The 23,432-nt window shown below is 37.1% G+C and overlaps 1 protein-coding gene and 1 pseudogene across 5 annotated transcripts in view; one reads left to right on the top strand and one right to left on the bottom strand.

Moving 5' to 3' along the window:
* The window catches only part of AP3B1 (adaptor related protein complex 3 subunit beta 1), a 306,137-nt gene that overhangs the window by 170,163 nt on the left and 112,542 nt on the right, over window positions 1-23,432 (bottom strand). For all 5 annotated transcript variants that reach the window (XM_007976120.2, XM_007976134.3, XM_007976129.3 and 2 more), the window contains 4 exons: window positions 8,452-8,607; window positions 4,396-4,493; window positions 2,802-2,856; window positions 2,644-2,715 (listed from right to left, as the gene is read on the bottom strand). In XM_007976120.2, coding sequence (XP_007974311.2) covers window positions 2,644-2,715; window positions 2,802-2,856; window positions 4,396-4,493; window positions 8,452-8,607 — 381 coding nt within the window. The remainder of the gene's footprint in view (window positions 1-2,643; window positions 2,716-2,801; window positions 2,857-4,395; window positions 4,494-8,451; window positions 8,608-23,432) is intronic.
* On the top strand, window positions 11,826-22,784 carry LOC119618336 (Y-box-binding protein 1 pseudogene; annotated as a pseudogene).

The following is a 23,432-nucleotide window of genomic DNA, read 5'->3' as shown; positions in this document are numbered from 1 at the left end:
TCAGATCTTTGTTGGTTTGAAGTCTATTTTGTCAGAGACTAGGATTGCAACTCTTGCTTTTTTTTTGCTTTCCATTTGGTCGGTACATCTTTCTCCATCCCTTTGAGCCTATGTGTGTCTGCATGTGAGATGGGTCTCCTGAATACAGCACACTGATGGGTCTTGACTCTTTATCTAACTTGCCAGTCTGTGTCTTTTAATTGGGGCATTTAGTCCACTTACATTTAAGGTTAATACTGTTATGTGTGAATTTGATCTTGTCATTATGATGTTCACTGGTTATTTTGCCCATTAGTTGATGCAGTTTCTTCATAGAATCGATGGTTTTTACAATTTGGGATGTTTTTGCAGTGGCTGGTACCGGTTGTTCCTTTCCATGTTTAGTGCTTCCTTCAAGAGCTCTTGTAAGACAGGCCTGGTTGTGACAAAATCTCTCAGCATTTGCTTGTCTGTAAAGGATTTTATGTCTCCTTCACTTATGAAGCTTAGTTTGGCTGGATATGAAATTCTGGGTTGAAAATTCTTTTCTTTAAGAATGCTGAATATTGGCCCCCACGCTCTTTTGGCTTGTGGGATTTCTGCCGAGAGATCTGCTGTTATTCTGATGGGCTTCCCTTTGTGGGTAACTCAACCTTTCTCTCTGGCTGCCCTTAACATTTTTTCCTTCATTTCAACTTTGGTAAATCTGACAATTATGTGTCTTGGGGTTGCTCTTCTCGAGGAGTATTCTGGGGTGTTCTCTGTATTTCTTGAATTTGAATGTTGGCCTGCCTTGCTAGGTTAGGGAAGTTCTCCTGGATAATATTCTGAAGAGTGTTTTCCAAATAGGTTCCACTCTCCCCGTCACTTTCAGGTACACCAATCAAACGTAGATTTGGTCTTTTCACACAGTCTCACATTTCTTGGAGGCTTTGTTTGTTTCTTTTTACTCTTTTTTCTATAACCTTGTCCTCTCGCTCTATTAATTTGATCTTCAATCACACATACCCTTTCTTCCACTTGATCGAATTGGCTACTGAAGCTTGTGCATGTGTCACAAAGTTCTTGTGCCATGATTTTCAGCTCCAACAGGTCACTTAAGGTCTTCTCTACACTGTTTATTCTAGTTAGCCATTCGTCTAACCTTTTTTCAAGGCTTTTACCTTCCTTGAGATGGGTTTGAACATGCTCCGTTAGTTCGGAGAAGTTTGTTATGATCGACCCACTGAAGCCTACTTCTGTCAACTCGTCAAAGTCATTCTCCATCCAGCTTTGTTCCATTGCTGGTGAGGAGCTGCGATCCTTTGAAGGAGAAGAGGCGATCTGGTTTTTAGAATTTTCAGCTCTTCTGTTCTGGTTTCTCCCCATCTTTGTGGTTTTATCTACCTTTGGTCTTTGATGTTGGTGACCTACAGATGGGGTTTTGGTGTGGATGTCCTTTTAGTTGATGTTGATGCAATTCCTTTCTGTTTGTTAGTTTTCCTTCTAACAGTCAGGTCCCTCACCTGCAGGTCTGTTGGAGTTTGCTGGAAGTTCACTCCAGACTCTGTTTGCCTGGGTATCACCAGTGGAGGCTGCAGAACAGCAAATACTGCGGAACAGCAAATATTGCTGCCTGGTCCTTCCTCTGGAAGTTTCGTCCCAGAAGGGCACCTGTCTATATGAGGTGTCTGTTGGCCCCTACTGGGAGGCGTTTCCCAGTTAGGCTGCAGAGGGGTCAGGGACCCACTTGAGGAGGCAGTCTGTATGTTCTTAGAGCTCAAACACCCAGTTGGAAGAACCACTGCTCTCTTCAGAGCTGTCAGACAGGGACGTTTATGTCTGAAAAAGTTGTCCGCTGCCTTTTGTTCAGCTATGCCCTACCCACAGAGTCAGTCTACAGAGGAAGCAGGCCTTGTTGAGCTGCGGTGGGCTCTGCCCAGTTCAAACTCCCTGGCCGCTTTGTTTACCTATTCAAGCCTCAGCAATGGCGGACGACCCTCCCAAGCTGGGCTGCCGCCTCGCAGTTTGATCTCAGGCTGCTGCGTTAGCAGTGAGCAAGGCTCCATGGGCATGGGACCTACTGAGCCAAACATGGGAGAGAATCTCCTTGTCTGCTGGTTGCTAAGACCTTGGGAAAAGCTCAGTATTTTGGTGGGAGTGTCCCATTTTTCCAGGTACAGTCTGTCCCAGCTTCCCCCGGCTAGGAAAGGGAAATCCCCCGACCCCTTGCGCTTTATGGGTGAGGCGATGCCCCACTCTGCTTCAGCTTGCCTTCTGGGGCTGCACTCACTGTCCAATCAGTCCCAGTGAGATGAACCAGGTATCTCAGTTGGAAATGCAGAAATCACCCATCTTCTGCGTCCATCACGCTGAGAGCTGCAGACCAGAGCTATTCCTATTCAGCCATCTTGGACCCAGTCTCCGAAGTTATTTATTTAAATGCCTGTCTCCTTCAGTAATCTGTGAGTTAATCAAGTTGTAGGTAGAATGGCTTAACTTTACATTATCAGAATGTAGTACAGTAATTAATATATAATAATAATGAAAAGTATAAAGAAAAACCCTTAACTGTATCAATGTTTTTTGAAAAGCAGGACTGCATCCCGCAGATGCTAAAAGCTATTGCAATATCTCTTCAAAACAAATGTGTTAAAAGCATCTGAAAAATGAAAGCATACATACCTTCAGTGTCTTGATCATAGTTGGATCAGTTGACCTAACATAGAAACTCTTCAGATAAGGTTCGAACATCCCCTAGATTACAAAAACAAATACAAGAATACATTAAGGTACCAATGTGTTCACGTGTCTCTTAAATTATGTGTTCAGAACGTACATACCTTTCTTTGAATTGACATAGTTGCTATATTTTGTAGGACAATATACTGCACCTCCCTAGAAATCAAAAGAGAATTATCACTGGGTATATGTTCCAATGAAACATCTTTGAGTAAGCACTATAATAATGAAAAAGAATTAGCAATAATTTCATAGTGAATGAGACTCTTAAATGTAATATTGAAAAGTTTTTAGTAAATCTTAGACATCTGCCATTTTAATGCACTTTTTCTATAAAATACCAATAAATTACATGTGATTCATTATGAAGAATAGTTAAAACAAATTTTACAATAAAGTACTCCTAAAATATAAAGTTAACATTTTAGCTGCTTTGAACACATCCAAGGAAAGTATTCCTAGTGTTACTGGGGTAAATATGACCACACTGTTATTATTAACTCATTCTTCCCAAGGCAAAGGTCAGATTTAAAAAGCAGTCATGTTATTTTTAGATCCAAATATCTAATAAATGAACTGAATCTGGTATAAGGCTTCACGTGAAAGACCAATTCCAGGTCTTTCTGATAGCCTTTGAACTAGCCATAGGAAAAAAAAAATGCTGAGCTAGCAAAAGAGAAAAATAATAGCTGGATATAAAGATATGGAGAATAGGTACACAAAGGAAATGGCATCTCATTTGTTACTAAGCCAGTCAAGAGCTAAAATTGTGGACTAAGTTCCAGTTAAGGGCAAAAATAAATACATGGTTCTTTCCTTCCAACCCAATTAGTTGAAACAAGCACTCAATGAAAAACACTGTTTCAAATTAAAACTAATTACTGAAAAATAGCTAAGGTATGTCAAATAGCTGAAATGAAGGTATTCTTAAACACAGAACAAAAGTCTGAATTAAACCTGAAATCGTGATTCTCATGTTCTATGTCATGGAAACTCAATAAATTGTTTTGACTTGTTTACCTAAACAACTAAATTATAAAGAGGTAAAATTAAAGGTAAATTTAAAAAAACACTAAATTATAAAGAGGTAAAATTAAAAAATTACCTAAACCACTAAATTATAAAGATAGCTCTGTCTGTCTATCTGAAACTAAAAGTATCCAATCTTTAAAATGAGTAGCTATTTAAAACATAGATCTCTTTTTAGAGTGGAGCAAAGCAGAGTAATTAAATATTCCAGCTTTATAGAAAGCGCAATTCTGGCATAAACTACATTACTTAGCATACACATTGCTCTATATAAAACCACGTATTAATACATTGAGTAAGTCAATCTGATAGTACTTCAGTATAGTTTTTCAGTGATTCCAGATGTACTAAAACTCCCGAACATCATTATTGCCATACCTAAAAATGTCAAGCACTAATACTAGGCTACTAGTGACACCCTAGAATTATGCCACAAAATATTTTCAATATCTTTGGGCTTGAGGTTAAAAAAAATTTCAGTATTTATAATTAAGTGTGAGATAAGCATATAAAGACTTTTATAATAATCCCATTAAGTATGAAATCTTACTGATTGATAAAGTATAGTCAGAGTTATATATTAAATGCCTGAAAGATTAAATTTGGTCAAACATTACTTTTGAAGGAATACAAAAGAAAAAATATATATATAAAATCATGACCTACCTATTGCTACGAAGTAAACGCACTAGTGATTTAGAAATTATGCCAGCTTCAGATTTTGGTGATATGTGCCAATACAGCTGAGCAACTGCCATAACCACCTACAAGATAAAGCATAAAAATAACAGGAACTATGAACACCAGAGCACTCTACAACTTCAAAATCCATTCCTACACATTATTTCCTCTAAGTCCCAAAAATTCCTGGGATATAAAATGGAATGTTACTCTTTGTAGTGAGTTGAAGAAGTGTCCCCCACCCCCAGTACCCAATTCTATCCTCAGAATCTGATCTTATTTGGAAGTGGGATCTCTGCAGAAATTATTAATGTAAGAACTGAAATGAGATCATGCTGGTTAAGAGCCCTAAATTGAATGAAAGTGTCCTTATAAGAGGAAAAAAAAAGGACAAAAAGAGACACAGTGGAGGCCATGTGAAGATGGAGATAATTAGTGTGATACATCCATAAGCCAAGCAATGCCACAGATTGCTGGCAATCACCAGAAGCTAGGAAAGAGATGGTTTCTCCCTCAGAGTGCACAGAAGTAACCAATACTGATTATACCTTGATTTCAGACTTCTGGTTTCCTGAAATGTGACAGAATAAGTTTATGTTGTTTTAATCCACTCAGGTTGTGGCAATATGTATGGCAGTGCTATGCAACGAATACATCCTCAGAAAAAAAAAGAGACATTGAATGAACTGCTCAAAGTGTAACAGCTAGTATGTAGCAAAGCTCAAGACACTCAAAATTCCATGCTCCTCGGCTGTTGCTCTGAGACTGGGGCCTTTTAAGAATTGTAAGCATGCCTTTCTAAATGAAGCCAGGACAACAGTAACAAGTAGGCTGAAATAAAGAAAACTCAGCACATTTAAGTTACAATTAAAGAAACTCCATTAAAACAAATACATCTACAGCAGTAGCATTTAAAATAATCTTGTTTTTAAAAACACAGAACCTTAAAAATGGCTTTTGGTTAAAAGCCATTATAAGGGTGATTCGAAGACTGGGCACAGCGACTCACGCCTGTACTCCCACCCCTTTGGGAGGCCGAGACAGGTGGATCACTTGTGGTCAGGTGTGAAACCATCCTGGCCAACATGGTGAAACCCCATCTCTACTAAAAATACAAAAATTAGGTAAGTGTGGTGGTACATGCCTGTAATCTCAGCTACTTGGGAGGCTGAGACAAGAGAATCGTTTGAACCCAGGAGGTAGAAGTTGCAGTGAGCTGAGATCATGCCACTAAACTCCAGCCTGGGCAACAGAGTGAGACACTGTCTCAACAAAACAAAACAAACAAAGGGTGATTAGAATTTCTTTGTCTCAAAACAGAAGAGTACTGCTTCCCCTAAGTGCTTCTACACTCAGATTCAGAGTGACAACTGTAGAGATATAGCTACAGATGTTACCAATGCTGCCTTTGGCTCAAAGGACACACTAATATTAATTTAACTCTGCCTGGTCTATGAAGTTTGAACAAATATATAGCAAAAGTTCTATTAATATATATGCCTAAATAGTATACAGCACAGGAGAACGTTTGAGGTTAAAAAAAGTTTCTTCTAAAACTAAAGAACTGTTTTTAAAAATACACTATACGGGATCCTAAATTTACTGTTTGCCATTTCTTGTACTTTCTTACAAGTTTGATTTATAGCTTTAAGACATTAGTTGAGAATTTTAAAAATGCAAGAATATCTCATTCCTTCACTTGTGAACTGCAAATATAAGTTAGCTACAAAATAAACTCTACCGAATTTTAAATCTTATAAAACAAAACCACCTCAATTAATGACTGATCTAATTCAAGATTAAATTCTAGTCTTTAAAATTCTAGCTGCCACTTGGCATGCCATCTGTTCTAATATATTAGCGTAGTCCAAAATCCGAAAGGACTAAATGAGCCTCTTTTTCCTGAGTATTTAGAAATCCAACAGTTTACAGTCTCTTTGATACCCAGCATTTGAAATGTATAGGGTAATTTGTAAACACCATGAAGAAAGTTCCCAAAGCTTCAAAATCGAAAAAGACTAAAAATATACAACCTTATAGGCCTTCTACAGTTACATCATGCCTGTTCATAATAAAGTGCATCCTATAAACACTTTTCTACTCTTAACCATTCATGCCGCTGTCACCTTATTTAGACTGTTAGAATAGCCTCCTAACATTCCGCTTTCAGTATCTATCTCCAGTACAAACTACATAGCAATGACGTATTAAATTTCCTGAAAGAAATTCTCAAAGTCTCTCCATAAACTTAAGTATGAAGTTCAAAAAAAATCTATCCACAATTCTTCAAAAGTTAGCCTTTACTCATATTTAGCAGCATCCCAAAACAAGGCACCAAAATATACTGACACAAAAAGTAAACCACCTCTATTTGGTACACCATCAAGTACGCAGGGAACCCAAACAAACTGGGACAAAAAGTACAAACTGCCACTATTTGTTTCACTATTTGAGAACGTTTTTGATCCATAAGTATTTGAACTATAAAATCAGTTCCTAAGACGTAGTTAAATGAATAGTGAGTCACTCATAAAGTAGAGTTTAAGATGGCAAATTACAGCTACCTAACTAGCATCTGGCTGAGTACATTAAAATATAAGCATATTTTATAATATCCATGAAATAATATTTTTGTTATGACTGGGCATGATTACTGAATAATGATTTGGAAACTAAACTATTAGGTATTAGACAAAAATTGTTGCTGATAACTAGGATACACAAAGCTATAAGCTCTAAATTCTCAAGAATCAGAAAAAATAATGCAAATTCCACATATCTGAAGTTTTTACTAACTGAACATAACAACTCATTAAGAACATTTTCTCAATTAAAATCTTTAAGAACATGTTTAACTTAAATCCGTCAAGCCTTGGCTATAACTGCCAGTTAACAGGAAACACAGAATATAAAAGAAATGACACTATGAAAGATGCAACCATCCCATTCCAGTAGGTATAGTAAAAACAAAAACAAAAACAAAATCAAAAAACAAAATAAAAAGCAGCAGCAGCAATCAGACAAACCCAGAAGGACATTCTGCAAGACTAGAGAGGCTTTAAAAGACGCAATGCATTAGATAATAGTTCGGATAAATTATCCAAAAAGAATAATTTAAGATCAATTGGTATTAAATGAAATGAAATTTTATTGAAATAATAAGTGGAGAGGACTGAATAGAGAAATAACGGTTAGAAAATGTTATGTACAGTATGATTTTCATCTTGGTTAAAATATATATATATGTATGTGTAATGATGAATATATGTATATTTATGCAGATTAAAAAGATCTGGAAGAAAATACACTACGACATAAGTGATTTCTGAGTGTTGAGAATGTGATGTTTTAATTTTCTTTTTAGTTTTGCTAGTCTGTATTTTCTAATTTTTGTATTGTGCACATGTATTCTTCTAGAATACAAATGGTTATATAAACAAAAAGGTGTCAAACAAACAAAGAAAACCTTATGACCCAAATAAAGATGATTTTTAATTACGATTACTACCAATTTACATTTATAATATGTGAGGCATTACCTTTGTTAGTCTCTTAAAAATTCTATAAGACAAACAGTAAGGACTGAAACCAGATCAAGTACCCTCAATCATAATGGAATTCCATTATCCTCAATCATAATGGAATAACTGATAAATATACATAGTCCTTACATAAGAGCTAATACAATCCAACCAATTGAGAAACAACTTAGAAATATCTTAAGAAAAGCAATTAACAAAACCACTAAAAAGTAAATGAAGTCCAATAGGCCAAACCAGGTATTCTCATCAAAAGCTAACTCTGCATACCTGGAAACATGGAAGGCTGAAATATATTTAGGTATTACTTCCCAGACATTAGGTCTCTAAACCTATAGCTTACATTCCACACTGTATTTCCAACTATCCATTACATGTCATTTGGTGTGTAAACAAACAAATGTTCCATTAGCACACACAGACTCACTTACTAAATTGAGGTATTTTTAATTGCTGTTTTTTAAAAACCAGTGAATTATTTCTTATAAGGATTTTAACATACCGCAGCATTCCTGCTCTGAAGCAAAGGCTTTGTATTTCTAATTAAGAGTCTATGATCTGGATCCATAGTATATGGCTTCTTCCTTTTGTCAGTCTTTTCCTTCTGATCATCATCAGATTCATAGAAATTCTTTTCATTGTCTTCTAATTCATCACCCTACAATGAAAGAAATCCAATTCCAAGATTACTTTAGTCCTTGAACAATCCACATATTATATAGTTAAAGAAAACTTTCTTTTAAACATCTACAATAACATTTTACTGTAGAATACTTCTGTTTAGGCAATTTAAAAATATTACACAACCTGTATCGAATAAAGGCCTTGATTTTTCTCATATTTTATAACAAGTTACTGTGCTATAGATGATGTGCTTCTATTGTATTACAAAGTAAAGTTTTGACTATTAAATCCCCATAGAAATACCTATAGCCCTTCAAAAGGAACACATGACCGTTAGATTTTAATAAGGCCTATAATACTACCGAAAACCTGAAAACTATTTCCACAAATTGTCAGCCACTCTATAACTAGATCAAAGAGCCAAAAAAAGAGGAGCATTGTTTGAATAGTAACATTAAAGAAATCACAGTAAAGTTTGACAAGTAAAAACTAGTGTTATTAATTAGGTCCCTGAGTTGTCAAGAAAATGTCTCAGTTTGAGATTTATAAATATCCACAGGAGTTGATTCTAGGTTTTTGTTTTGAATTCTTTATCTCTGCCAATAAAATATGCCTACAGGCATTTAGTCCCCAAAACAAACAAAAAACCACACAAACACAATAATAGCCACATACATCCAATTTAACTACTGTTTAGAGGTAACTTCCAATACCAAGTATCTGAAACACACTTTCTGCTTCCAGGAAGATGGAGTAGATGTACTTTTCCCCATCTCTCTCACTAAGTAGGTCTAGAAAAGCAGAACACTACATGTAAAGTATATATAAAACAAACATAAGAAGACTGAAGACTTTGAAAGGCAAAAAGAAGGAGAACTGGATAGGAACCTCAAGATCCAAAGAAAGACCAGTGAGTTCCCTGGGTTTTCATTTTATTTCATATACCCAAACTCAGTGCAGAAGCTGGCAACAAATGCAGATAAAAGAAACCCCCAGAACTGCTCTCTCTAGCCAAAGGACCAGGAAAGGGGCAGTCTAGCAAGATATAAAACTTCTAGAAGTAACTACTCAAGTGCAGCCGAACACCAGATAAAAATTATGGCCCTACCCCCATCCCCACCAGTAAAGGCTGAGATGATGATCCTACACTTCTACCCTTATTAGGCTGTAATGAGATGACCCAACCACCTCACTGGGTGGTCTCAGAAAAGGCAAAGATGGGACTGAGATTTTCATCTCTACCAAGAGGTAACAAGGATTCTGATATTGTGTGTGAAGACCAAGTGAGGAGCTTGGACTTCTAAGCCCATCCATTAGTGACAAGCTGACCTTATTCCTCCTCACTGTCATGATGCCAGAGGAGGCCTAGTGCATAGTTAGGACTTGCAGCACCACACCTAGTAGTAACCAAAGTCAGCCCCACCCACACCTTGGTGGTTGTCAGGGAAGGACACACAGAGAACAGTACCTTGTATCCCTGCTAGTCAGACAGCTATCAGAGAAAGACAGTTGGGGAGCCAGAAATCTCACACTCACCTATTGTAACAATAAGTACGATCCCTCTGAGGTGTCAGTGGAGGATGAGCAGGGAATCTGGACCTCTGCTATGATGCGGCAGTAATGAGACAGCACCCCTCTCTTTCCACCACCCTTCCTTGCTAGAGTGGTATCAAACAAAGCCAGTTAACCTGAAGGTTTAAATAAAATCCAGTCTCAAAGTATCCAAAATGTCCAAGTTTCAATTAAAAAATCACTCATCATTCTAAGAGGCAGGAAGATCTCAAACTGAATAAAAATAGATAACTAGCAGATGCCAACACCAAGATAACAGAGATATTGGAATGATCTGATTATTTTTTTAAAAATCATTAAAAGATGCTTCAATGAGCAATTGAGAACATCCTGGTAACAAATACAGAAATAGAAGGTTTTAGCAAAGAATTATAAAGTCTAGATTGGGCGCCGTGGCCCACGCCTGTCATCCCAGCACTCTGGGAGGCCAAGGCGGGCAGATCACCTGAGGTCAGGGGTTAGAGACCAGCCTGGCCAACATAGTGAAACCCCATCTCTACTAAAAATACAAAAATTAGCCAGGCATGGTGGTGGATGACTGTAATCCCAGCTACTCAGGAGACTGAGGCTGAAGAATCACTTGAACCCTGGGAGGCAGAGGTTGCAGTGAGTACAGATCACGCCACTGCACTCCAGCCTGGGCAACAGAGCGAGACTCTGTCTCAAAAAAAAAAAAAAATTATAAAGTCTAAAGAAAGAAATAGAAGATAAAGAGACCAAATAAAAAATGTTACGACTGGCAAATACCAGAACCAAAACTGAAAACTTAATGAATGGGATCAAAAGCAGAGGAGTGGGACAAAAGAAATAATCAGTAAACTGGAACACAGAACAACAAGATTTACCCAATCTGAACAACAAAGATAAAATAGACTAGGGACAAAAAAAATCAAAACTAAAAAACAGAGTCTCAGGGACCGGTGAAACCACAATAAAAGACCTAACATTCCTTTCGTCTATTAATCAATCCTGGAAGGAGAGGAGACAGAGGCAAGAGCTGAAAGAGAACTCAAAGAAACAATGACTGCAAACTTTTTCAATTTGGCAAATAAAACTACAAATTGAGGAAGCTGAGTAAACCCTAAACCGGATTGAACCCAAATAAATCCAAAACCTCTGAAAACTAAAGACAAAGAAAAAACAAATCTTGAAAGCAGCATAGGAGAAATGAAACCTTACCAGTAACAGAAAAACCAAGTCTAATGACAGCAGATTTCTCATCAAAAACCATGGAGGACAGAACACAGTAGACCAACTGATGGAGAGGAACTATCAACAGAGAATCTTATATCTAGCAAAAATATATTTCAAGAATGTAGGGGGAGAAAATCAAAACATTTTCAGATAAAGGAGAACTAGAGTATTTGTCATCAGCAGACCTATCCTGAAAGAATGGCTAAAGGAAGCTCTTTAGACAGAAAGGAAATGATAAAAGATGGAATCTTCAAACATCAAGAAGAAAGAAAGAATATGGCAAGGAAAAATATGAGTAAATATAACAGTTTTTCCTTCTCCTCTGAGTCTTTTAAATTATATTCGATGGTTGAAGAAAAGTTATAACACTGATATGGTTCTAAATGCATGTAAAGGACATACCTAACAAAACTATTCATAAAGTGAAGAGAAAAAAGAGATGAAAGGGAGGTAAGTGGTTAAAAAGTTTGCCCCCTGAAGTGTAACATGAGGACACCAGTAGACTGTGATGGTAAGATAAGTTATGCATGTATAATATAATACCTATAGCCACCACTAAAAAAGCTATACACAGAGATATATTCGTGCTTTGGTAGAAAGATTACTTAAGGCCAAGGTAGAAAGATTACTTAAGGCCAGGAGTTCTAGACCAGACTGGGCAACAGAGCAAAACCTTGCTTCTACTACAAATAAAAAAATTTTTAAAAACTCAGCCATTCATGGGGGTATGTACCCATAGTCTTAGCTGCTCAGGAGGCTGAGGTGGGAGGATCGCTGGAGCCCAAGAGTTTGAGGCTTCAAAGAGCCATGATCAAGGCACTGTGCTCCAGCCTGCGTGACAGAGTGAGATCCTGTCTCTAAACAATTTCAAAAAATATAGGTTTTAATTAATAAAAAAAGAGATATATTCAAATTAACAGTAGATAAGCGAAGATGGAATTCTAAAAAATGTTGAAATAACCCACAATAAGAGAAATGAAGACTAGAGAGAACAAAAAACAAAAAATTAAATGGGAAGCTTAAGCCTTAAAAATAAATAGATTAAATGTAAATCAGTATGCCAATTAAAAGACAAAGGCTGTCAAAGTAGATTAAAACACCCATGACTCAACGATATGCTGCCTATAAGAAATTCACTATAAACATAAAGATAAAGGCAGGTTAAAAGTAAAAGGTTGAAAAAATATATAACATGCTAATATTAATCAAGGGAAAGCACAATGACTATATTAATATGAGATAAAGTACACTTCAGAGCAAAGAACATTACAACAGAGAAGGACATTATAGAATGACAAAATGGATAATCTAAAACGAAGGTTATACACCATATAATTCCATTTATATAACATTCTCGAAATAACAAAATTATGGAAACAGAAAGATTAGTGTTTGCCAGGGGTTAAGGGTTGGGAGTAGGGTTAAGCATCTGGAAGAAAGTCGGTTTGGCTATAAAACGGCAACATGAAGACTCCCTGTGATAGAAATGTTCTCAGTTTTGACTGTATCAATGTCAATATCCTGGTTGTAATACTGTATTAGAGTTTTGCAAGATATTACCATTGGGGAAAATTGAGTAAAGGTTATACAAGATCTCTCTCAATTATGTCTTACAATTTCATGTGAATCTAAATTATCTTTTAAAAAACATTTAATTGAATAAAACTAAGGAGATACAAATCAGTCACTTAAAAGCAATTTGTCATATTTATGCATTGTTAAACATAACAACAAAGAAAATTATCTAAAATGTTTAAGGTTAATATCACTTAAGTATTTTTCCTTTGCTACGTGCCTACAGATTTTACACAATCTTTCCTTAAATCTTGACATAAATATTACTGGAAAACACCTTTCATCAAAAGTACAACTTTTAGGTCTCCCAGAACAGAAATAATACTAGCAAAGACAAAAAAATCTTATAAAATCACTCAGAGAAAATTCACAAAATTTATACCCTTTGAAAACAAAAGTATCTGTACTAGTACTCATCTTCAAAATTAAACTGGAAATCATAACATTATCACCTTCCTTTGAATGCAGAATTCAAAACAAACAAAACTAGTTGTCTTTTAGTGCTTAATAAAAGGCCTATAAGTGAGATAAACTTTTATATCAAAGCTGGACTTGAGTGACTGTTCCTTTACAGAGCTCCAGGCTAAAGCAGTTCTGTTAAGTACATTAGTAAACCAACAAAACACAAATAATTAAATGGTCTAAGCATAAGCACTCACCTACAATCTTAAGTCATGGTTAATTAAACAAATGTTCAAACTCTACCTGAAAGTGATACATAATGAAAGTGCTGTATTAACAGACATAGCACTATTACTAACAAAATCATCAAAATGTACATAAAAAGCTGCATTTTATAACTATTTACTCATTCTATTTCTTCCTCACTGTTAATTAACATACTTTATAAGAGTTCAATTACATTATTTTAATGAAAGATACATATGCATTGCTTATTTTGCTGTACAAATGTTTAAGATTATGGCAGTATATTATAATAGTAAAACTACAAACCACTGCTCAAGGAAACCAAAGAGAACACAAGCAGATGGAAAAATATTCCATGCTCATGGATAGGAAGTATCAATATCATGAAAATGGCCATACTGCCCAAAGCAATTTATAGATTCAACGCTATTCCCATTAAACTACCATTGACATTCTTCACAGAACTAGAAAAAAACTATTTTAAAATTCATATGGAACCAAAAGCAGCTCACATAGCCAAGGCAATCCTAAGCAAAAAGAACAAAGCTGGAGGCATCTCACGCTACGTGACTTCAGACTATACTACAAGGCCACAGTAACCAAAACAGCATGGTACTGGTACAAAAACAGTCACATAGACCAATGGAACAGAATAAAGAACTCAGAAATAAAACCACACTTCTACAACCATCTGATCTTCAACAAATCTGACAAAAACAGGCAATGGGGAAAGGATTCCCTATTTAACAAGTGGTAGGCCGGGCGCGGTGGCTCAAGCCTGTAATCCCAGCACTTTGGGAGGCCGAGACGGGTGGATCACGAGGTCAGGAGATCGAGACCATCCTGGCTAACACGGTGAAACCCCATCTCTACTAAAAAATACAAAAAACTAGCCGGGCGAGGTGGCGGGCGCCTGTAGTCCCAGCTACTCAGGAGGCTGAGGCAGGAGAATGGCGTGAACCCGGGAGGTGGAGCTTGCAGTGAGCCGAGATCTGGCCACTGCACTCCATCCTGGGCGACAGAGCGAGACTCCATCTCGAAAAAAAAAAAAAAAAAAAAAAAAACAAGTGGTACTAGGAGAACTCGCTAGCCATATGTGAAAAATTGAAACTGGATCCCTTCCTTATACATTATACAAAAATTAACTCAAGATGGATTAAAGACTTAAATATAAAACCCAAAACTATAAAAACCCTAGAATAGAATCTAGGTAATACCATTCAGGACATCGGCATGGGCAAAGACTTTATGATGAAATCGCCAAAAGCAACTGCAACAGAAGAAAAATTGACAAATGGGATCTAATTAAACTAAAGAGCTTCTGCACAGCAAACAAAACTATCATCAGAGCAAACAGACAACCTACAGAATGGGAGAAAATTTTTGCAATCTGTCCATCTGACAAAGGGCTAATATCCAGAATCTACAAGAAACTTAAGCAAATTTACAAGAAACAAACAACCCCATTAAAAAGTGGGCAAATGATAAGAACAGACACTTCTCAAAAAAGACATACATGCGGCCAACAAACACATGAAAAGTAGCTCAACATCGCTGATCATTAGAGAAATGCAAATCAAAACCACAATGAGATACCATTTCATACCACTCAGAATGGCAATTACTAAACACTCAACAAACAACAGATGCTGGCAAGGCTGTGGAGAAATAGGAATGCTTTTACGCTGTTGGTGGGAACGTAAATTAGTACAATCATTGTTGAAGACAATGTGCTGATTCCTCAAAGATTTAGAACCGGAAATACCATGTGACCCAGCAATCCCATTATTGGGTATATACCCAAAAGAATATAAATCATTCCATTATAAAGATACATGCACGCATATGTTCATTACAGCACTATCCACAATAGCAAAGACACAGAATCTACCCAAATGCTCATCAATGATAGACTACATAAAGAAAATGTGGTGCATATACACCATGGAATACTATGCAGCTACAAAAAGGAATGAGATCATGTCCTTTGCAGGGACATGGATGAAGCTGGAAGCCATTATTCTCAGCAAACTAATGCAGGAACAAAAAACCAAACACCACATGTTCTCACTTATAAGTGAGAACTGAACAATGTGAACACATGGACACAGGGAGGGGAACAACACTTACTGGGGCCTGTCAGGGGAGGGTTAGTAGGGAGAGCATTAGGGAAAAGAGCTAAAGGATGCTGAGCTTAATACCTGGGTGATGTATTGATAGGTGCAGCAAACCACCATGGCACACGTTTACCTATGTAATAAACCTGCACATCCTGCACATGTACCCTGTAACTTAAAAAATAATAATAAAATTATTTTAAAAAAATTTTTAAAGACTCATGTAAATGTTTCTATAGTGTCATCTATGAACATACCATCATATAGGTTTTTGAGTTCACTTCCATAAGAAACATATTTTTATATGGTTTGATTTGAATATGCATTTACAAAAATATGAACACTTTACAGAGGATTACTTGCATTACTGTATTTCTTCAATATGTATTCAATTCAAAGGATGGCATTTGTAATGACTATAATTAAAGGTCGATGAATCATTATCTTATTAAAATTTAGTAATGTTTCATAACATATATGGTTCATAATTGATGCAACTGCTTCCTACTGATAAATTTTTTTATAGTTTTAAAAAATTATGCAGCCAGGCATGGTGGCTCACACCTATAATCCCAGCACTTTGGGAGGCCAAGGCAGGCAGATCACCTGAGGTCAGGAGTTCGAGACCAACCTGGCCAACATGGTGAAACCCCATCTCTACTTAAAATACAAAAATTAGCCAGGCGTGGTGGCTCATGCCTGTAGTCCAAGATACTTGGGAGGCTGAGGCAGGAGAATCGCTTGAACCCAGGACACAGAGGTTGTAGTGAGCCAAGATCACACCACTGCACTCCAGACTGGATGACAGAGCAAGACTCCGTCTCAAATAAAATAAAATAAAAATTATGCAAACATTAATAAAATATTAATAATAAAGATTTCAAAAGAGTAATTTTCATTCGGATCTTTTCCACACGATTCAATGATCTTATATTGCTACTAACAAAACTACAAATTAACATACAATATTACAGAAATTGTAATTTCCTAAAATAAAAGGGATTATTTGAAATAACAAAGTTTTTATAATGGGATTATGAGCTAACAAACATGAAGAACATGTTGCTTATAGCTAAAATAGTTCATGTCAATTATCATTTAAAAACATTCCCCTCAGAAGAAATTCTCTTATACTTTTTATGAAATTTCAGTTTGGTTCCACTGCCATGAGAACATCATGACGCAGCTTCTTAGATCCGGCTCTCCTGGTTACTAGCTATAAGCATGTACCAACCGCATAATTCTCTAAGTTGGAACCAAGCAGAGAAAAAATGGACAAGTGAAGGGTGGACGTTTTTATGAGGTTAATGAAATGAAGGAGATGAGGCTTTCTTGGAGGATGAGAATGAATCTCCAACAACATATTTGAATCTGTGTTACTGTGGACTATGTGTCTCAGGTTTTTAATGAATCAGAACAGACATTAGTCCAAACAGAATGGATGCTAGATACACACACAGCATATGGGTATATCTGGACACACCAGTTCAATATAAGTGCTGGCTCTATGACCGTGACAAATCACTCAACCTTTCCTTGTCTTGGTTTTTTTCCTTGCCTTGGTTTACTCATCTATAAAAGCAGTATCTATATCATTAAAGTGTTTATAAAGATTGAATCAGTTTATTGAACATTATACAAACACTCAGTGCCTGATACAAATTAAAGTACACAAATAGTGGCTATTGCCACTGCTTCTATTATTAAGAAACTATCTTTCTAGAAGCTATGTAATTGAAACTATTACTATGCCTCAAATTCAATATCCCTAGATGCCAAATAAGAAAAAAAGTTTCCCCCCTAAAATTATCCCTCAGAAAGAAGTTGCCTCATACTTGAGGATTTACGAATGTATTATGAGGCTCTTACACAACTGCTTCATTTTGAACCATAATGTATTGTTTGGGAAACTCATTACACTGAAACAACTTCAATCAATGCTAGTTATGGATGCTTAAAAGGAGCTACAGATCACAGTGATAAAAGACGTCATTTTAAGTAAGCCTTTAGAGAAGACTTTTTTAAAACAGGCAATATTTCTAAGAATGGCTAAACAGACAACTCAGAACAACCAGCTGTCAGTGAGAACTAGAAAAGCTGGGGAAAGTTAAGAAACCTGTTTGAAGGCACTGGAGGGCTAAAAGAACAGTGATGAATTATGCAAACAAGGCCCAGAAGATGTAAATGTAGAAACCTAGAATTCCGATTGGCATTTGGAATTGCTTTTCCAAAAAAATTTTTAAAAAGTGTTAATTAGACAAGAGGAAGCTGAGAGGCCTAAAAGCTGAGTAGAGCTTTCAGCAGATTCACAAAAATGCAGTAGCAAAAGGCAGAGGCCAGGATCCACCAAAAATTATAACCCTGCTAACTCTTCTAGCCTTTGGTTTAAAAGATAAAATCTATATCTTGGGGAGTAATGATGGTCAGATTAAAGCCCAGCTTAAATCATCTCAATCCACAATTGAGGTGAGTAAGTGAACTCAAGATTGTTGAATCCCTTCCCTAGAACCACAGGTAGAACAAAATCCATCATCCAAAGCTTCAAAGTAGTCCAACAATTTATCAGAAAGGAAATGGTGGTTTTACTAAGGGTAAGGATACTGTTTCTTTCGGGGAGGAAAAGATTATTAAGTGAAGGGTATCAAGAGGGGGGCTTATGAAGTATACTGATAATTACTGTTTCTCAATTTAGGTATTTGGTACATAGGTGTATTCAGTTTATGAAAATGTATAAAGTCATTTGCAGTATATGTTTCACTCTTATTACCCAGGCTGGAATGCAATGGCACAATCTCAGCTCACTGCAACCTCCACCTCCTGGGTTCAAGCAATTCTCCTGCCTCAGCCTCCTGAGTAGCCAGGGTTACAGACATGCACCACCACGCCCAGCTAGCTAATTTTGTATTTTTAGTAGAGACGGAGTTTCTCCACGTTGGTCAGGCTGGTCTCGAACTCCCAACCTCAGCTGATCCGCCCACCTCATCTTCCCAAAGTGCTGGGATTACCGGTGTGAGGCACCGCGCCCAGTCTGCAATATATATTTCTACTTCAATAAAACGTCTTTATTACATACAAGAAAAAAAGATAAAAACGTAAATATAAACCAAGAGGGAAAAAAAAAAAGAAAAATAGGGAATCTAGAAATGACTTTGGCAGACGTAATTTTAAGTGAACTATATTATGAACTGAACGGTTCTGTCCTCCCACAAATTCATATAATGAAATCCTGGGCCAGGCACAGGGGCTCACACCTGTAATCCCAGCACTTCGGGAGGCCAAGGTGGGCAGATCACCTGAGGTCAGAAGTTCGAGACAAGCCTGGTCAACATGGTGAAACCCCATCTCTACTAAAAATACAAAAATTAGCCATGCATGGTGGCGCACACCTGTAATCCCAGCTACTCCAGAGGCTGAGGCAGAAGAATCACTTGAACCTGGGAGGCGGAGGTTGCAGTGAGCCAAGATTGCACCATTGCACTCCAGCCTGGGCGACAGAGCGAGACTCTATCTCCAAAAATAAAAAGAAAAGAAAAAAAGAAAGAAATCCTAATCCCCAGTGTGATGGGGATAGGACTAGGATACTATCCCCTAGTATCCAAGATAGGAGATGGGGCCTTTGAAAGGTGATTAGGTCATAAAGACGGAACACTCATAAATGGAACTAGTGCCATCACAAAATGAACCTCAGAGAGCTTTCTGGCCTTTTTTTCCATCATGTGAAGAAGACAAGTCATCTATCTATGAACCAAGAAGTAGACCCTCACCAGACATCAAATCTGTCAGAGCCTTGATCCCATACTCCCAGTCTCCAGAACTGTGAGAAATAAATGTTTATTGTTTAACTCATCCAATCTAGGATATTTTTGTTACAGTAGCTCAAACTAAGAGAGACTATAAAACAACTACGATTAATATGTTCAAGGAATTGAGTGGTAAGATCAAGCTTTACGGCAGATAATGCAACACAATATAATTTTTCAGAAAACTCAGATATATTTTTATATTGTGTTTATATAAAGCGGTAGACTTTCAGTGACCACTTACAGAGTTCTTTAAATTCAGTAATATTTTAAAAATTTCAACTTAACTGATTTTACCTTTGTGATACTTTTGACATATCAGATAGAGGAAGATTTGTGCTCTGTTAGAGATAATAGCCCAGATACTTCAGTAAGTTAAGTAGAGGAGTCGAAGTTTATATCTGAGACGACTGTGAATGGTTTCAAAAGTAATCATTCTTATTTAACATGTTAACTATATGATGAAATGAATTTTACTTTCTCCTTATCCAGAAACAAAATAGTTAAATAAGACAAACCAGATATATTAAGGAAAATGTTTAGTCTGCTTAAGAGTAAAAATAAATGAATTTGAAAGACTGAAATCTACTTTATAGTAAGTTTCCACTTATTCCACTTGGAATACTAACCATACTTCATATACATAAAATAGAATTTTAACATTCCCTCCATTTGTACTTGAAAGCAGTTTTTAGAAATATACTGTTTTTAGAACTGCTTAATCTTCTGAGCTTATTCTATATCCTCAAATATATATATACACATATATATATACACACACACATATATATATATATAATTGTTTTTTCTTTGAGACAGAGTGTCGCTCTGATGCCCAGGCTGGAGTGCCGTGGTGCAATCTCAGCTCACTGCAAGCTCCCGAGTTCATGCCATTCTCCTGCCTCAGCCTCCCGAGTAGCTGGGACTACAGGCGCCCGCCACCACGTCCGGTTAATTTTTTGTATTTTTAGTAGAGACGGGGTTTCACCGTGTTAGCCAGGATGGTCCCGATCTCCTGACCTCGTGATCCGCCCACCTCGGCCTCCCAAAGTGCTGGGATTACAGGTGCGAGCCACTGCGCCCCACCCAAATATATTTATTAACTAGAGATTGATACTAGGCAGTTTCAATTAATATATCTATGAATTTGAAACAAAGTAGAAAAACCCCTTATGTAGCTAACATGGCTGTTATGAAGCTTTTAGATATTATTTTATGTACAAAGCCCTTATTTTTAGTATATTATGCATAACATTTCAACTATCTTGATATTCTGATTTCTTGTTACACAGACAACAAAAGACATAATTTTAAAACAGTAAAAATTATATCTTCCATTGCCAAGGGGCAAGAAAAATGTGTTTTACAAATGCTTGAAAAGATTTTAAAAAATCAATTATTACACATGTTGTTTCTATTGAGCCTACAGAAATGAGGCATTATCACACACGGGGTTTCTAATTGGTACTAATTAAAATGTTTTATATTGTGGTTTCAGTTTTCCTATACAGTCATTAAGTAATGCCAACTTTGCACCAATATAATACTGGTATTACTATTACAAAAAGACAGAACCATTTGACCGAAATCTAAGACAGAAAACATTACTTCTAAAGCATAAAACATGCTCTTTAACATGGAAACATGACCGGTTCTAGAGCTAAGGCAGTTAAAATAACTAATAAATAAAAAAATGAGGGAGAAATGACAAATCTTCCTTACAAAATAATTATAAGTAACTATGCTAATATGTGAATGAGTACTCAAAGTCTGAAACATATTTCTATAACAGCACTGTATCCGTATTCCACGGTAATGTGTATCTACAAAAATCCAGACGGAAGTAAAGATGCTTTCCAATGGAAAACTATTAAATGAAAACAACTCAAAAAGGAGTTCTCAAAATATCTCCAAAATACATGTGATAAAACTATTTCATAAAATGAGTACAAAATGTTCTATTTATAAAAGAATGTTTTATTTTTCCATGTTTAAAAGATGTACACGTATGAAATACTACCATAGAATACTTTTTTAATGTTTCTTTAAAAATATACATTTAAGCTGGACCAAAAAAAATTTTTTTTTAAATGGGGACCAATTTATACTGGAGAAGGCTTTGCGGTTTCTTTAAAGTAAAGATAATGTTTTATAAATACACTCTTGATAGAAATGAAATTATATGAGTTCGATCGGTAGCGGGAGCGGAGAGCGGACCCCAGAGAGCCCTGAACAGCCCCACCGCCCTGCCGGCCCTGCCAGCAGCCGCCCGCCGGCCCCGCCCTCAGCGCCGCCGACACTAAGCCTGGCAACACCGGCAGCGGCGCAGGGAGCTGTGGCCCGGGAGGCCTCACAAGGGCGGCGCCTGCCGGAACAAGAAGGTCATCGCAAGGAAGGTTTTGGGAACAGTAAAATGGTTGAATGTAAGGAACGGATATGGTTTCATCAACAGGAATGACACCAAGGAAGATGTATTTGTACACCAGACTGCCATAAAGAAGAATAACCCCAGGAAGTAACTTCGCAGTGTAGGAGATGGAGAGACTGTGGAGTTTGATGTTGTTGAAGGAGAAAAGGGTGCGGAGGCAGCAAATGTTACAGGTCCTGGTGGTGTTCCAGTTCAAGGCAGTAAATATGCAGCAGACCGTAACCATTATAGACGCTATCCACCTCGTAGGGGTCCTCCATGCAATTACCAGCAAAATTACCAGAATAGTGAGAGTGGGGAAAAGAACGAGCGATCGGAGTGTGCTCCCGAAGTCCAGGCCCAACAACACCGGCCCTACTGCAGGTGAAGGTTCCCACCTTACTACATGCGGAGACCCTATGGGCGTCGACCACAGTATTCCAACCCTCCTGTGCAGGGAGAAGTGACGGAGGGTGCTGACAACCAGGGTGCAGGAGAACAAGGCAGACCAGTGAGGCAGAATATGTATCGGGGATATAGACCACGATTCCGCAGGGGCCCTCCTCGCCAAAGACAGCCTAGAGAGGACGGCAACGAAGAAGATAAAGAAAATCAAGGAGATGAGACCCAAGGTCAGCAGCCACCTCAACGTCGGTACCGCCGCAACTTCAATGACCCACGCAGACGCCCAGAAAACCCTAAACCACAAGATGGCAAAGAGACAAAAGCAGCCGATCCACCAGCTGAGAATTCGTCCGCTCCCGAGGCTGAGCAGGGCGGGGCTGAGTAAATGCCGGCTTACCATCTCTACCATCATCCGGTTTAGTCATCCAACAAGAAGAAATATGAAATTCCAGCAATAAGAAATGAACAAAAGATTCGAGCTGAAGACCTTAAGTGCTTGCTTTGTGCCCATTGACCAGATAAAGAGAACTATCTGCATTATCTATGCAGCATGGGGTTTTTATTATTTTTACCTAAAGACGTCTCTTTTTGGTAATAATAAACGTGCTTAAAAGCCTGGTTTTTCTCAATACGCCTTTAAAGGGTTTTTAAATAATTTCATATCTGGTCAAGTTGAGATTTTTAAGAACTTCGTTTTTAATTTGTAATAAAAGTTTACAACTTGATTTTTTCAAAAAAGTCAACAAACTGCAAGTACCTGTTAATAAAGGTCTTAAATAATCGTCTTTGTGTAAAAAAAAAAAAAAAGAAATGAAATTATATGATATCTAAAATCTTACATGAAATCTTGGAATGGGGTAGGGTAGCAAAACAAGAGCAGCCATGAGCTGATGAACAGTGCAGCTACGTGATGTATACATAGGGATTCGTTGAACTGTCAGTCATACTTTTATGTATGTTTAAAGTTTCCCATAATTAAGACTTACTGTAAAGCTACACATATCAAGACAGTGTAGTATTTGTGAAATAACAGAGAAAAACATCAATGGAACAGAAGAGAAAGCCCAGAAACAGACTCTCATAAATACAGCCAACTGCTTTCACAAAACAGCCAAGACAATACGATGGAGAAAAGATAGTC

Source organism: Chlorocebus sabaeus, chromosome 4 (assembly GCF_047675955.1).
Source record: "Chlorocebus sabaeus isolate Y175 chromosome 4, mChlSab1.0.hap1, whole genome shotgun sequence".
Taxonomy (NCBI): Eukaryota; Metazoa; Chordata; class Mammalia; order Primates; family Cercopithecidae; genus Chlorocebus; species Chlorocebus sabaeus.
The sequence above is the reverse complement of the archived record's forward strand: the minus strand, read 5'-3'. Positions and strand labels throughout refer to the sequence as shown.